This window comes from Amyelois transitella, chromosome Z, assembly GCF_032362555.1.
Source record: "Amyelois transitella isolate CPQ chromosome Z, ilAmyTran1.1, whole genome shotgun sequence".
In the NCBI taxonomy this organism is placed as follows: domain Eukaryota; kingdom Metazoa; phylum Arthropoda; class Insecta; order Lepidoptera; family Pyralidae; genus Amyelois; species Amyelois transitella.
This window is the reverse complement of record NC_083535.1, coordinates 10,024,153-10,036,233: the sequence shown is the minus strand read 5'-3', so window position 1 is coordinate 10,036,233 and position 12,081 is coordinate 10,024,153. Positions and strand designations below refer to the sequence as shown.

General features: G+C 35.5%; 1 protein-coding gene and 1 long non-coding RNA gene across 9 annotated transcripts in view; one reads left to right on the top strand and one right to left on the bottom strand.

The window, feature by feature from the left end:
- Window positions 1-335: 335 nt before the first annotated feature.
- Window positions 336-12,081, top strand: part of LOC106133798 (titin) — a 114,326-nt gene continuing 102,580 nt past the window's right edge. For all 8 annotated transcript variants that reach the window (XM_060953659.1, XM_060953663.1, XM_060953662.1 and 5 more), the window contains exon 1: window positions 336-698. In XM_060953659.1, coding sequence (XP_060809642.1) covers window positions 539-698 — 160 coding nt within the window. In that variant the 5' untranslated portion in view covers window positions 336-538. The remainder of the gene's footprint in view (window positions 699-12,081) is intronic.
- Window positions 8,850-12,081, bottom strand: part of LOC132903951 (uncharacterized) — a 107,280-nt gene continuing 104,048 nt past the window's right edge. Inside the window, exon 3 of the long non-coding RNA XR_009657535.1 lies at window positions 8,850-9,162. This is a non-coding gene — a long non-coding RNA (uncharacterized LOC132903951). The remainder of the gene's footprint in view (window positions 9,163-12,081) is intronic.

Sequence of the window (12,081 nt, the reverse complement as noted above, 5' to 3'; positions counted from 1 at the left end):
TTCGAAATGTAGATTATTTAAGATTCCTAATCATCTTTACCGCAGTGTTCAACATTGATATGATTGATTGCAGATAAAGTGTAATGAGTGGAATACTTGGCATTACGTAGTATGAGTCCTGCAGAACATGAAGATAGAGATAGGAGGCATGCAAAATAAGCGGGACGAGGAGAGGTTGCGCGGATTGAAGCGCGCGCGGAGAGCAGCGCTGGAGGAGGGCGCGCGGGAGTGCGCTCGTCTCGAAATAACCTGCGTATTTCGGTCGTGGCGCCCCCCGCCGCAGCGATCGCCGCCGGCGCAGTGCGCGATCCTTCAGCTGCGCACTATCCGCTAACTATTCGCAATCGACCGACGTCTTGGTTGTTAGACTTGGGTTATAATGACTTGACTTCTGCTAAATGAACCCGTGGACTAGTATAAGTTTTTCGCAGTGGCGTATTTATTACTTATTAGGCGAACGCCGTTACGACGTTTATATAAGGACCAGTAACGTCGAGTGACAGTTTTTTTTGTGCGTTGTGCTGCCGGTTGCGGCGTGATGGAGAAGCAGTCGAGGTGGTCGGAGCAGCGCTCCGAGCAGCGTTCTGAGCAACGTTCTGAGCAGCGCTCCGAGCGGCGCGAGCAGCTCGTGCAGCAGCAGGAGCGCGTGCAGCGCACCGAACACCACTACACCCGGCAGATGCTCACACAGCAACAAGGTCGGTGTTCACTTATTTATATATATATGTTTATCCATTCCATTTCATATTCATTGTATTTTCAAATTCAAATAGTTTAGCAAAGCGAATGATTTTGATTTAAGGTAGGTCACCGTCATTAAACAACCCCTTCAGCGCATGTTAGTGATGTAGTCGGTAGCTTCGGCGAGGCTGCCCGCGCGACGAGCCGCCTGCGAGTGTCTTTGGTTTCCTATACTTTCCTGGTGCGTAACTCTATTTGTGCATAGCGCTTTTCCTCGGCGAGCGAGATAGCGGGGCTATTCTCGGGCTCGCGTGGGCGCCGGGTCTGCCGCCTGCCGCCGCCCGGCCGGATTTCAGGAATGCGCTCTTGCTACCATTCGCACATTTTTCACGCTTATTTTTCTTCTTACAATTTGAGAAATGATCTCACTGTCTCCGCTCGGCGTTTTCAAAAATTAGAGGCGAAATTTCACTGACATAAACATCGGGTACGAGTAAACTCGCTACTTTCATAATAAAAAGTTGAGGTTGCGTTTGGCGCTTGGCCGCCGATGCTTTTTATGGAATATCCTAAATGGACGGTGTCGAGCGAGTACTCTTGGCCTCCCCATTGAGGTTGCAGCGCGAACTCACACATTGACAACATGTTTACTTATAAGGCGCAAACATGAATCCCTATATGGTTGTCGAACGAATATGTGCCCATTTAAGGATTTATTTTTATAAATTTCCAATAAGCGCAACTGGGTCAACGTTAAGATCTTGTGACCACCATTTATACTTTTGTAATAGCAAACAAGAAGAAAAAACGTTTATTGACTTCAACAGACAATAATATTTTAAATAATTAATAAATATATATTTAAAGAAAAAATATGAATTGATCAAACAATTTGACTCTATGATCGCACAAAGCCAAGAGTACGGTGAAGCCACGTACAGCGGTGTTCTGTGGCGGTATGCAAGAGCAATCTCACGAAAGGCGATAACCGCTAATTGATAAGCAAAACGCATCAGACCCGAAACATCACATTTGAGCGACTTCACTAATATAGAAAAAAAATATGACGATAAACAAGAACACGTTAATAAAAATTGGCTTTTAGATCTTGATCAAAAAGTTCTGAATGAGTTCCTCATACGATCTGATATATTAGTAATTATCAAAAATATATAATTTAACTTGGCCTTTATGCTCATTATATTATTGTTTAATTAAACTACAGGTTCAATGATCTTTACATTTTAAACCTCAATTTAAATTCAATCGCACTTGGCTTTCTCAATTCTATAGCTTACAAAGTGACTAAAACCTTTCGAATAAAAATTTTGTCTACATAGAATTGTTAATAAATTTAACATAAATTGATATATTTAAAATTTTATTGAAGTTATTAGATTTAAAATGCTTTCAATTGCTATTTAATAAAAAATATTTCAGTTAAAGTCAAAACAATGAACACTAAGGCAGAGCCAAGCAGTTGTATAAACTATACTACTAAAATACAGAACGAATACTATGACTCATGGAAATTCCAATGCCAATTGGACAAATTTGTTTTAGATCTTTGTAAGTTAGGATAATTCTGACCCAATTAATAAGCGCTTCTACAATTATCTTCTTTTCTATAACAAAATAAAGAACATAATGATTCTGATATCTTATTTTTTAAATAGAGTCTACAATACTAAAAAGTGTAAGCCATCAAAATGTACTTAAGCCATAATCTTAATTCTTGTCAATATAGTCGAAGTAAGTAGATATTTTTGAATACTCGAAAAAAGTCGTACTGTAATAATAAAGTAATAATATGTACCTAATCAGGTTGTTTAATGACTGACCTAAAACAAACATGGACATTAAAATTCGTTATTTTCTCATTGGGGAACTTATTTTTATTCGTTATTTCTTTTATAAGTATTTAATAATACTTACACTATTTCTTATTATTATCTATATTTTCTTATTGCAGTGCAGTATTATGGAAAATGTCTGCAAAATATTATTATTAAAATGAACGAAAATAATAAAGAAAATCGAATAAATCAATTAAAGGAATAAACGCTATGAACGAGGAAATGGAAATCAATGACATTGATATAACAGAGCTTAGGTAATACAAGACGGGGCGGCTTTTTGCGCATCATCGGCTTAATTGATGGTTTTCTATTTTTATGTTAGACTGAGAACTGCACAATAATAGCGTAATTATACTATGCAACGTGAAAAACGCACGCGAAATGACATTGGATGCGTTTTCACTCTTTCTTCGCGATCGGCGCGGAATAGAAACTGTATAATACTTGTTTACGTACCACATTCACTTTTTGCATAAACAGTAGTCATTGAGTGTAATGTAGTGCGTACGTTAGGGTCACTTAAAACTACTTTTTAAATGAAGCATGTAAAATACTAGCAAATATTACCTACTGTTGCTGATTTTATATTAAGCTACGTAATCATCTGATCATCTGCTTTTACAAGTAACTTTCCTAGAGAACTAGATAGATCTATTGAAATTACGTCGTCTTGGGCATCGGCCGACAAAACAGCTAGCTATGGTCGGTCATCTCTCGCGGTTCCGTCTGGCGCGTAGCTGGAGCGGCGCTCATTAAAACGTAACACTAACTGTAGCACGTCGCGGTGCCTGCCCTCGGCTTATCTCTAACAAGAAAAATATAACAACCTAATCTGCAGACTCGGTCACTGCTCACCCACCGAGATTTCATGGTTGTCGACGCCACACACAAAGGTTAAAACTGCTATATCGCTGTCATCATGCGCGGTCGCGCCTGGTCATGCCAATAAAGTTTCACAATGAAAGCGCAAGTTAAGGCTTTCGGCCGCACTGGAACGAAGTGAAATTATCCAGCAAGTTCTAGTTTAATGCTGAATCATTCATTAGCGTCGATTTCGAGCATCAGAAATGTTGCGGTCATATGTTTAGTTAATTCGTTATTGCCATTGTTCTATGCCTAATGAATGAGTTTTATGAAAAAGATATAATCGAAACGCTAAGCTGATTACCAAGTAGTTGGTTCTGTCTACCCCGTTAAGAATAAAGACGTGATTATAAGTTTGTTTGTAAATATTGGCCAAGAAATATGTGTATAAAGGTACAACCCTATGTATTTTATTGACGTTTATAGCGAAGTTACTTTTACCAGCCTTTATCTTAAAAATACAACCGCGTCGTTAAAAATGCAAGAATGACTACTTTCCCCTGTTCCCATGCGGTATGTGCATGTGGCAACTTTACACTCAGCAAAACATCGTCTTTTTGTTTTGTGGACCGGTACAAGTTGCTGGTGCCCCCAGCCAAGCGTTGTCTGTCGGATCACGACGGCGGGTATAATTAGTATCAGACCCCAGCTGAGAAACATTTACCACTGCATATATGAGCGGGACTGGTATTTTCAAAAACCTAGTAATGTATGATGTTGTGATAAAAATGTTCAACAAGATAACGATTATTTCAACTACTTAGAGTAGTTAATGTGCGCTACATTAAATTTACTTAAAGATGTTCAAAATTATGTTCTCCCTCCCCCATTATTAATTTCATCATGAAGCCATAGCGTTGAATATGGCCTTTCAGTCTTTTCGAGACTCTGGGTATCCCTTTAGGGATGAAGACGTGATTATGTGTTTGTATGTAAATCTACAAAATATTTACAATTATTGTATTTATTGACTCGTATGTTATAAATACATTTACAGTTCGGATCAGTAATTTGCATGATTGCACTGATGATAAAAAGTTATATCGGATTTCGTGTTGGCGAAGCAATTAGCGAAACGTTCATTTGGTAATCTTCGGAAATATTGACGAAATTTTGGTTTTTTACGTTTCAATATCGATAACGAACATAACTTTCGAAAACGACTGTTGATCATAAAAAAGATTCTAGCTTTAACTTTGCAACCAGTTGGAATAGTAACACATTTAATTTTTAATTTCACAAAAGTTTTCACAAACACATTCTGTTTCCCTAATTACTCATATTGCGTACTTAAATTCAAAATAAACATTGTGTTTATAAGACAATACTCCATAAAGAGCAAAAAATTAACCGAACACCATTACATTGAAACTCTAAACATGGACCTACTTAATCGAAAGCACCTTTTGGAATGTCAACATTTAGAGATCGTGACTACAATCGGCAGCTAGGCACGCTCCACAATTGCGTTCACACGATAACAATGAATACAGACTTAACTATTACATAACAGCATAACTATGGGATAATCTCTTAAAATATTTTAATTTCACCGCAATAAGGGTGCGGTAACAGATTTAAATCAGGTGAGGTTTATGCTTGTTTGAATGTGTCATGTTCTACGAAATAATTCCATTCATTACATCGTAGGGTTTTAGATCCGGTAATACATCTACATAAAGTTACGTCTCTCTTCCGGAAGGATGGTCCGAGACTTCATCTTAATAAGTAGGTACTGACATGTCTCAAAGAAAAAATTCCCTTAATAAAGCTGAAAGTGCCGTGTGGTTCCCGGCACCAATAGAAAAAAGAATAGAACTACCCCATCTCTTTCCCACGGATGTCGTAAAAGGCGACTAAGGGATTGCTTTATAAACTTGGGTTTTTTTAAGCGATAGGCAAGCAACATGTCACTATTTGAATCTCAATTCTATCAAATACTGTCAAAAAGCCAAATAGCTGAACGTGGCAAACAAACGAATGTGGTGAATAAATAAAGATATCAAAAAAACTGTCAACAGCCTGTATGTGTAAATGCAGAGTTTATTACAACGAAATTACAGTTTATTTTTAAATCAACGAAATAATTATTCCGATTGGTTTAAATTCAAGATGTCCAACAGTAAAAACACTACTCAAAAGGCATCTTGGTTTCGCAATTCTCGTGCGTAGAAATCAGTTTCTCTATTGATGCATCTTGAATGAGTTATTTCACGCACAACATACATAAGTGTCACGCGTGCGTGATATTTACCCATTGCCTTAAAATATCTGTACATTATATGTATATTAAATGCTTTTTTCTAAAAAGTGGCTACTATACTTGCGCGAAGAGTTTGTAACTACCATTTTCATGCATATTTTTTTTTATTGTATCACAAATTTTTTTTTGGCTACCGACAGATTTTTGGAAATTTTGTTATACAAATTAGCTAGGTATACAAAAGTGGCCGTAAAGTACGAACAGATAAGTGGATAAAGCACGTTGCAGTAGGTTAAGATAGGATGACTAAACAAATGTTTAAGGAGAATGTGAATGGGAACGGTGGAAGGGGATGGCCTAGATGAACAGATACCTCTTTGATCAATTCGGCTCGTTGTCCATGATCGATGAAGTTACATGATGAATATGGATAAAACAAAAGAGCTATGCCAATACCAAGTGGAAAGATGAAGAGAGCGGAGAAAAGGCATGATTTTGTTTTGCAAGTATGTAGGTATATATCTGTTTTGTAAAAATTGAATTTTTACACATACCTGTTTATTCGCTATGAAAACAATGCCATAATGAATTACTTTTTCTTTTACCTTTATTTCATTACCTAAAAAAATGGACAATTAGGTGAAATTACTGAAAATATAGATATTTAACGCAACTAAACATATTAAATAATAAAACGCTATTTATCATAGTTTAGTTGATCTTCATTGAAGCGCAAACAGCGGGCGGTCCGCAGCGGTTGTCGAGTGCTTTGTATCAAAATGCTGCCCCTGACAGCACCATTTGAGTACGTTTATACTTCTCATCTGCCAATAACATAACACAATACGGTGATTAAACCTACAAAAGAAATATTTCTAGTTGAGATTATACAAACGATCTAAGTTTAATTAAGATATGTTGAAACTAGCTTTCGTCCACAGATTCGCCCGCGTGAAAGGTCCCTTACCGTACTTAGCAGTTTCAGTGGTTCAGTGGTTTTGATGTGAAAGACGGACCGACAAACACAGTAACAAACTTTTACATCGTCAATAAATATAACATCGATCGCGTAAAACGGCGGTCTGAAGCTTAATGTGGCGAAGACGATAGGGGATAACCTGGTCAAACGTACATATCATTTTAAATACTTGGATCTGTGTTCCATGCATCTGGGGGCATCGATTGCGACGTGAAATTCCGCATAACAGCGGTTTGGGCCGTCTGTGACCCCAGAAAGCCGGTTAGACTAAAATGATAGGTGTATAAATCCATTATTAGGCCTGGCCTGTGGTATGGCATCGTGACGTGGCAAGTGCTGAAGCAACACGAGCAAATCCTGCGTGTCTAGGAAATAAATATGCTGCGTTGGATGTGTAGGAAGTATAGTTATAAAGTTATTTAATTCCTACAGAAGATAGAAGGGGAAAAGAGGAGAAAATAATCAGTTAAAAATAACTATATTTTTTAACATAAAATTAAGAACATCTAACCATAAAAATTATTTTGACATCTTTCTATCAAACAACATCATGGCAACCGTTGTTATGGCGTATATAAAGAAGGTTGCCTACAGATGTGTTGGAGTTTCACGGAAGGACCGCGTGAGGAGCTACCGTATTCGCTGCAGCCTTTATTTCCGTTACGTAGCAAACAAAATGCAGGATACCCGCCTACGCTAGTACGGCAAAACTTTGTTCGTCGAAATCGGTTAAGAGAAAAGAAGTTATGTTATTAGTATATAGATATTGATCTATTCTATATCTATTATATTTCTATTGAGAAAAGGGGATAGGATACTATAAAATTAACTATAAATCCAATATAGGCTTGTATAATTGTACGTTCCATAGGTTACGCGAAAAGCGACCACCAACGCGCCGGTGGAGCTGCGGACTACACACTAAAGCATAAAATGAAACTTGCAAAAAGAATTATTAAACGATCGTATTTTGCATCACTATCAAATTTCGACAGAAAACCACAAAAAAATGTAAGTTAGCATCGTCGATATCTAATTAGTACAATTAAATTTTTGAATTTGTAACAAGCGCATCGGTAATCAGAGGTTTGCTGTAAATATAGCTTGTATCATGAAATTGGATCAGTCGTTAACGGTTGATGATTATAATACCGATAATTATATCGGTAGCGAGTTGGCCAAGGCAGGCGAAAAAAAAACAAATATATTGCCTCGAGACCGTTTCCCATTTCTTCAGCGGCGAGCGAGCGTCAATTATAAACGATAAAAACCCGATCGCCACTTAAGATAACATGAACAGTAAGCTATTTAAAAAGGTTAATTTGTCCACAAATATCATAATATTCTTAACTGTGAGGTCTGGTTTTTGTAATTTATTTCATCTTCGACATCACTTTCCTTGACATTTTAATAATCGACAACCTCTACTGGATACGAATCAACTTACTCAAGTCTTTTATACTATAAATTCTTCCACTTTAATACTTTTAACAACTGCAAATCGACTAACGATAAAAGATCAAGTATTGATTCAACTATTTTAGTCGATGATATTGTTATAAATCCTTAGATTGCTACTCTTGTAAGAATTGAATGAGAAAACTTTATGAGAGATTATACAAGCGTAAGAAAGTACTTCCCTGTGTGCGTCCACCGTGCCTTATGTTAACGCACCGGTGGTTTCGCGGCATAATTAAATGATTACTGGCAGGCATCAAAAGATAACTATGTACTGTCGGGATTTATTTGACTTCTGAAGATAAATATCACTTTGGGTGGGTGTATCTAAGTAGAAAGTTTATTTTTTTTAACTTGAAGCTAATGGCGGAAAGAATAGTTTTGCAAAACGATTTTATTTTCTGATATTATTTATTATCTGTGTCGATCAAAACACAGCTTACTTTCAATCAGTTTGGAGCAGTAATTTGAAAAAATAAAAAAAGTAAATATTGATTAATGGGCATTTTAATATGTTTAACCTTATGTTACTAGACAAATTGACAATAGTATAAAGTAATTTTAAACTAAAAACGGTTCAAAAATGTATTTCTTCTTTATGTAGTCTGGTAGTTTGTTTTTAAAACCTTTTTGTATTTTATTAAAAGTGAGACCAATTTTAGTAAATATAAATGACTGAAAAATGATAAACTAGGCATGTGATGCATCAACATGGATGAAACGTAAACTTGTAGATTAGGTTGGATCGCGTCATACCCTCACACATCACACTACAAACAATCGTGAGTGAATGATTTGATCATTATCCAACGTCAGACAACAACATGATAATTCGGTATCAGGCAAACTGAAGAGCCGTTTGAGAAAACTAGAAAACCATTAGTTTATTAAATGTTTGAGATAAACGTGGCCTTTATTCTTTTCTTTTGTAAGCTCTAACCTTGAGGTTTACCCTGTAAGTAAGTATGTACGTTAAAGAGAAAGAAAGTTCTTTATTATTTAGCAGCACAGTAAATCAATTACAGTCTCTGATCAATTCACACAGTCTTAAAACCCTTATTACATACAATGTTGTGGCCACTCCATGTGCAGACCCGAAGAAAGGACATAATGTGTACCTGGAAAAGAGAGTGAATAATTATTAATAAATTATTGAACGTTTATGGATGAACAGTGCTAATTTCGAGGACGATATTATGAACCGATGATGTACACTAATTGATTGATTTTGTCCAAAATACATTTCGGTAAACTTTTTATTGAATCATATAAGGAGTACCTATATTTTTTTTCGCTGCATACACCACCATACATTTTACAAAAATGGACGATAAGAAACTATAAGGGTGCTTTTTTCCGGGTAAATGGAAAATTACCACAACTATTTTTAATATATAATTGTATTTTTATCATAATGTCTACGATTTCAATATTAGGATTAGGAAGAAGTTAAGTATTAGAAAGAGGTAGTCTCTGCCTACCCCTCCGGGAAAGAGGCGTGATTTTATGTTATGTTTAAGTATTAGAATAAGATTACGGTTTCAGGATTTTTTTGAATACGTTTTTTAAAACCAGTTATATATTCCCAAACTAGTTGTCTGGTTCGCCGTGTGTGGCTCGAAGGCTGTATTGTTAATACAGTACAGCTACGTGATTCATAGAGGGGCACTGACCATATGGCGCTAGTGGGTCAGGCGCGCCCGTGGCTTGGCATGCTCGATGTTCCATTAAACTTATAATGCCTCATATAACGTATTTTATACGAATAGGCAGAAATCTTTTTAGATTATATACAATTAACCGGCTATATACTTTCCTTTTTCTGGTGGGATGTTCAAAAACTTGCTACAACTGTGCCAATGCGAATCAGGCGCCTTTTAGCAGGAAGATCACGAGCAAAATAAAGCAAAATAAAGAAATGTCAGTGGTGCAAGTTATCAATCAAACCCATTTTTTGCAAAGGAAAGTTATTTCAATTTAAAAAAATAAACAATGAATTTCGCGATAATTATATTATCTGCTCAAAATATCAAGTACAGTTATAGCAAAGTTTTATTTGTTACGCCCATTGAACTGTAGATAAATAAGCAGTATAAACACGTTTACGGGAGTAATGCCGCCTGTGGTTATTATTTGTGTATATAATAAATGTCCATGATAACAAACCGTGCGTTTCCAATATGCGGTGACGTTGGCACATTATTGTCTGCGGTTTTACACCTATGTTGGTTTACTTGCGTTATTATTTCATCCATTCTACAAACGAGAAGTATTCAAAATAGAAACCAAAGTTTTTAATCATAATCAGTTATGCCAGGTATCAATCAATACATATGATAAAACAGTAAAATAATAGAATAATTTAATTCTTTAGATGTCTGGCACTTTATTACATATTTTTTTAAACCTTATATATTTTTAAAGCAATGTAATGAATTGGGCAAAACGCATTGGACAGTTTAAATTGACCATATTTTTCTGTTAGCTGCATTTACTAGCAACACGCTCGTTAACAAACCAATTAAATACACGAATGCCTTCTATTATTTGGTTAGAAATTATTAAAAAGAGGTGTTGCATAATCCACAAATAAGGATCTGCAGAGGTGTTTCGTAATATAAGCATGCCGTATGACCCAGTGTCTGTTTGAATTTGGTCGTCTGCCAAACTCTTATATCTAATGCCTCATGTAAACGCACATTGTGATAGGATATCTACGTAGCCAAACATTTCAAATACATAAAGATTTATTTCTCTATATTAAATATACCTAATACTAATAATACCTTATTATTATTTTAAATTATCCTTTTTTTATTGAAAAAATATTTGCAAAAAAGAACATTCTATAGGTTTAAAAAAAATAAGTACCAATGTACTTAATAAATTATGGTTTCTGAAAAGATTGATTTATAGTGCTTAAAGCATGACCTTGACCTAGAAATTTAGACTTGTAAACAAATATTCTTAACGTGATCATAACGTTTATAATCATAACAGGTTTTATTTTAATTGCTATATCGAGTTATTTTTAAAATCAATTCTTAAAATTTGAAAAATGAAGGTAGAAATCAGCATTATTTTCAGAAATCAAAATATTTACCTAGAAGTAAAATAAACACAATTAAGTATTACCAATAATATTTAGTGGTAATTTACGACAGTAGCTAATGTCCACAAAACCAGTTACCACCCATGTACATATGTTTCTTGCGTTTCTACGATCGAGTATCGCAGATCCGAATCATGAAATATTTTGTGTACGTGCAAAGTAAAGGTATTTAGGAAAACTGAAGACATGATATAAATAATAATTTTGTTTTTCAAAGCGGATAAGTTAAAGATGAAAATTAAAACATTTTATTAATTAAAATCATAGGTAGTTTTTATTAGGCAAATGAAGTCTGAATGAATCTACTTAAAAACCGACCTTACAACCGGCCTTGTTGGTCTTTGATTTTCCCCACGTTCTTATTTCGTAAAAATCTTTCTAATAAGTATTTCTACATTTCTTCGGCATTACACAATCAACGTTGTATAAAAATATTATACGATGTAGGAGTATTGATGTTATGAATGAGGTATTGTGAGTTAAAAATGGGCACCGAAACAAGATCCCAAGAGGTACTGAAATAGCCGCGCAAGAGAGCGCGCGTGCCAGCTAGCCGTGACTCACGCAGCGCGCTGGAATGCCAGCACGGATTCCGGTTCCATGGTTCAGATCCCGGGGTGTCCTTCCTGCAACGCTTACTTAAACATAATCACAAATACTCCTTCAAGAACACAAGACAAATTCAATTTTATTAAACAATTTGAAGTTAATAATTAATTAATGAAAGTATATAAGAGGTACATAAGTAAGTATATAAGTAGTTTAACGATATTGAACAGGAAAAATTGGCGATTACCATATCCAATGAAATCTGATTTATGAAATTTTTACAAAAATAAGTTAGATGTTATGCGAATGCGAGGGTGAGATTCTTCATAGCAATTAGCGAATTGTAAATAATCATCAAAAGGTATACTTTAAAAAT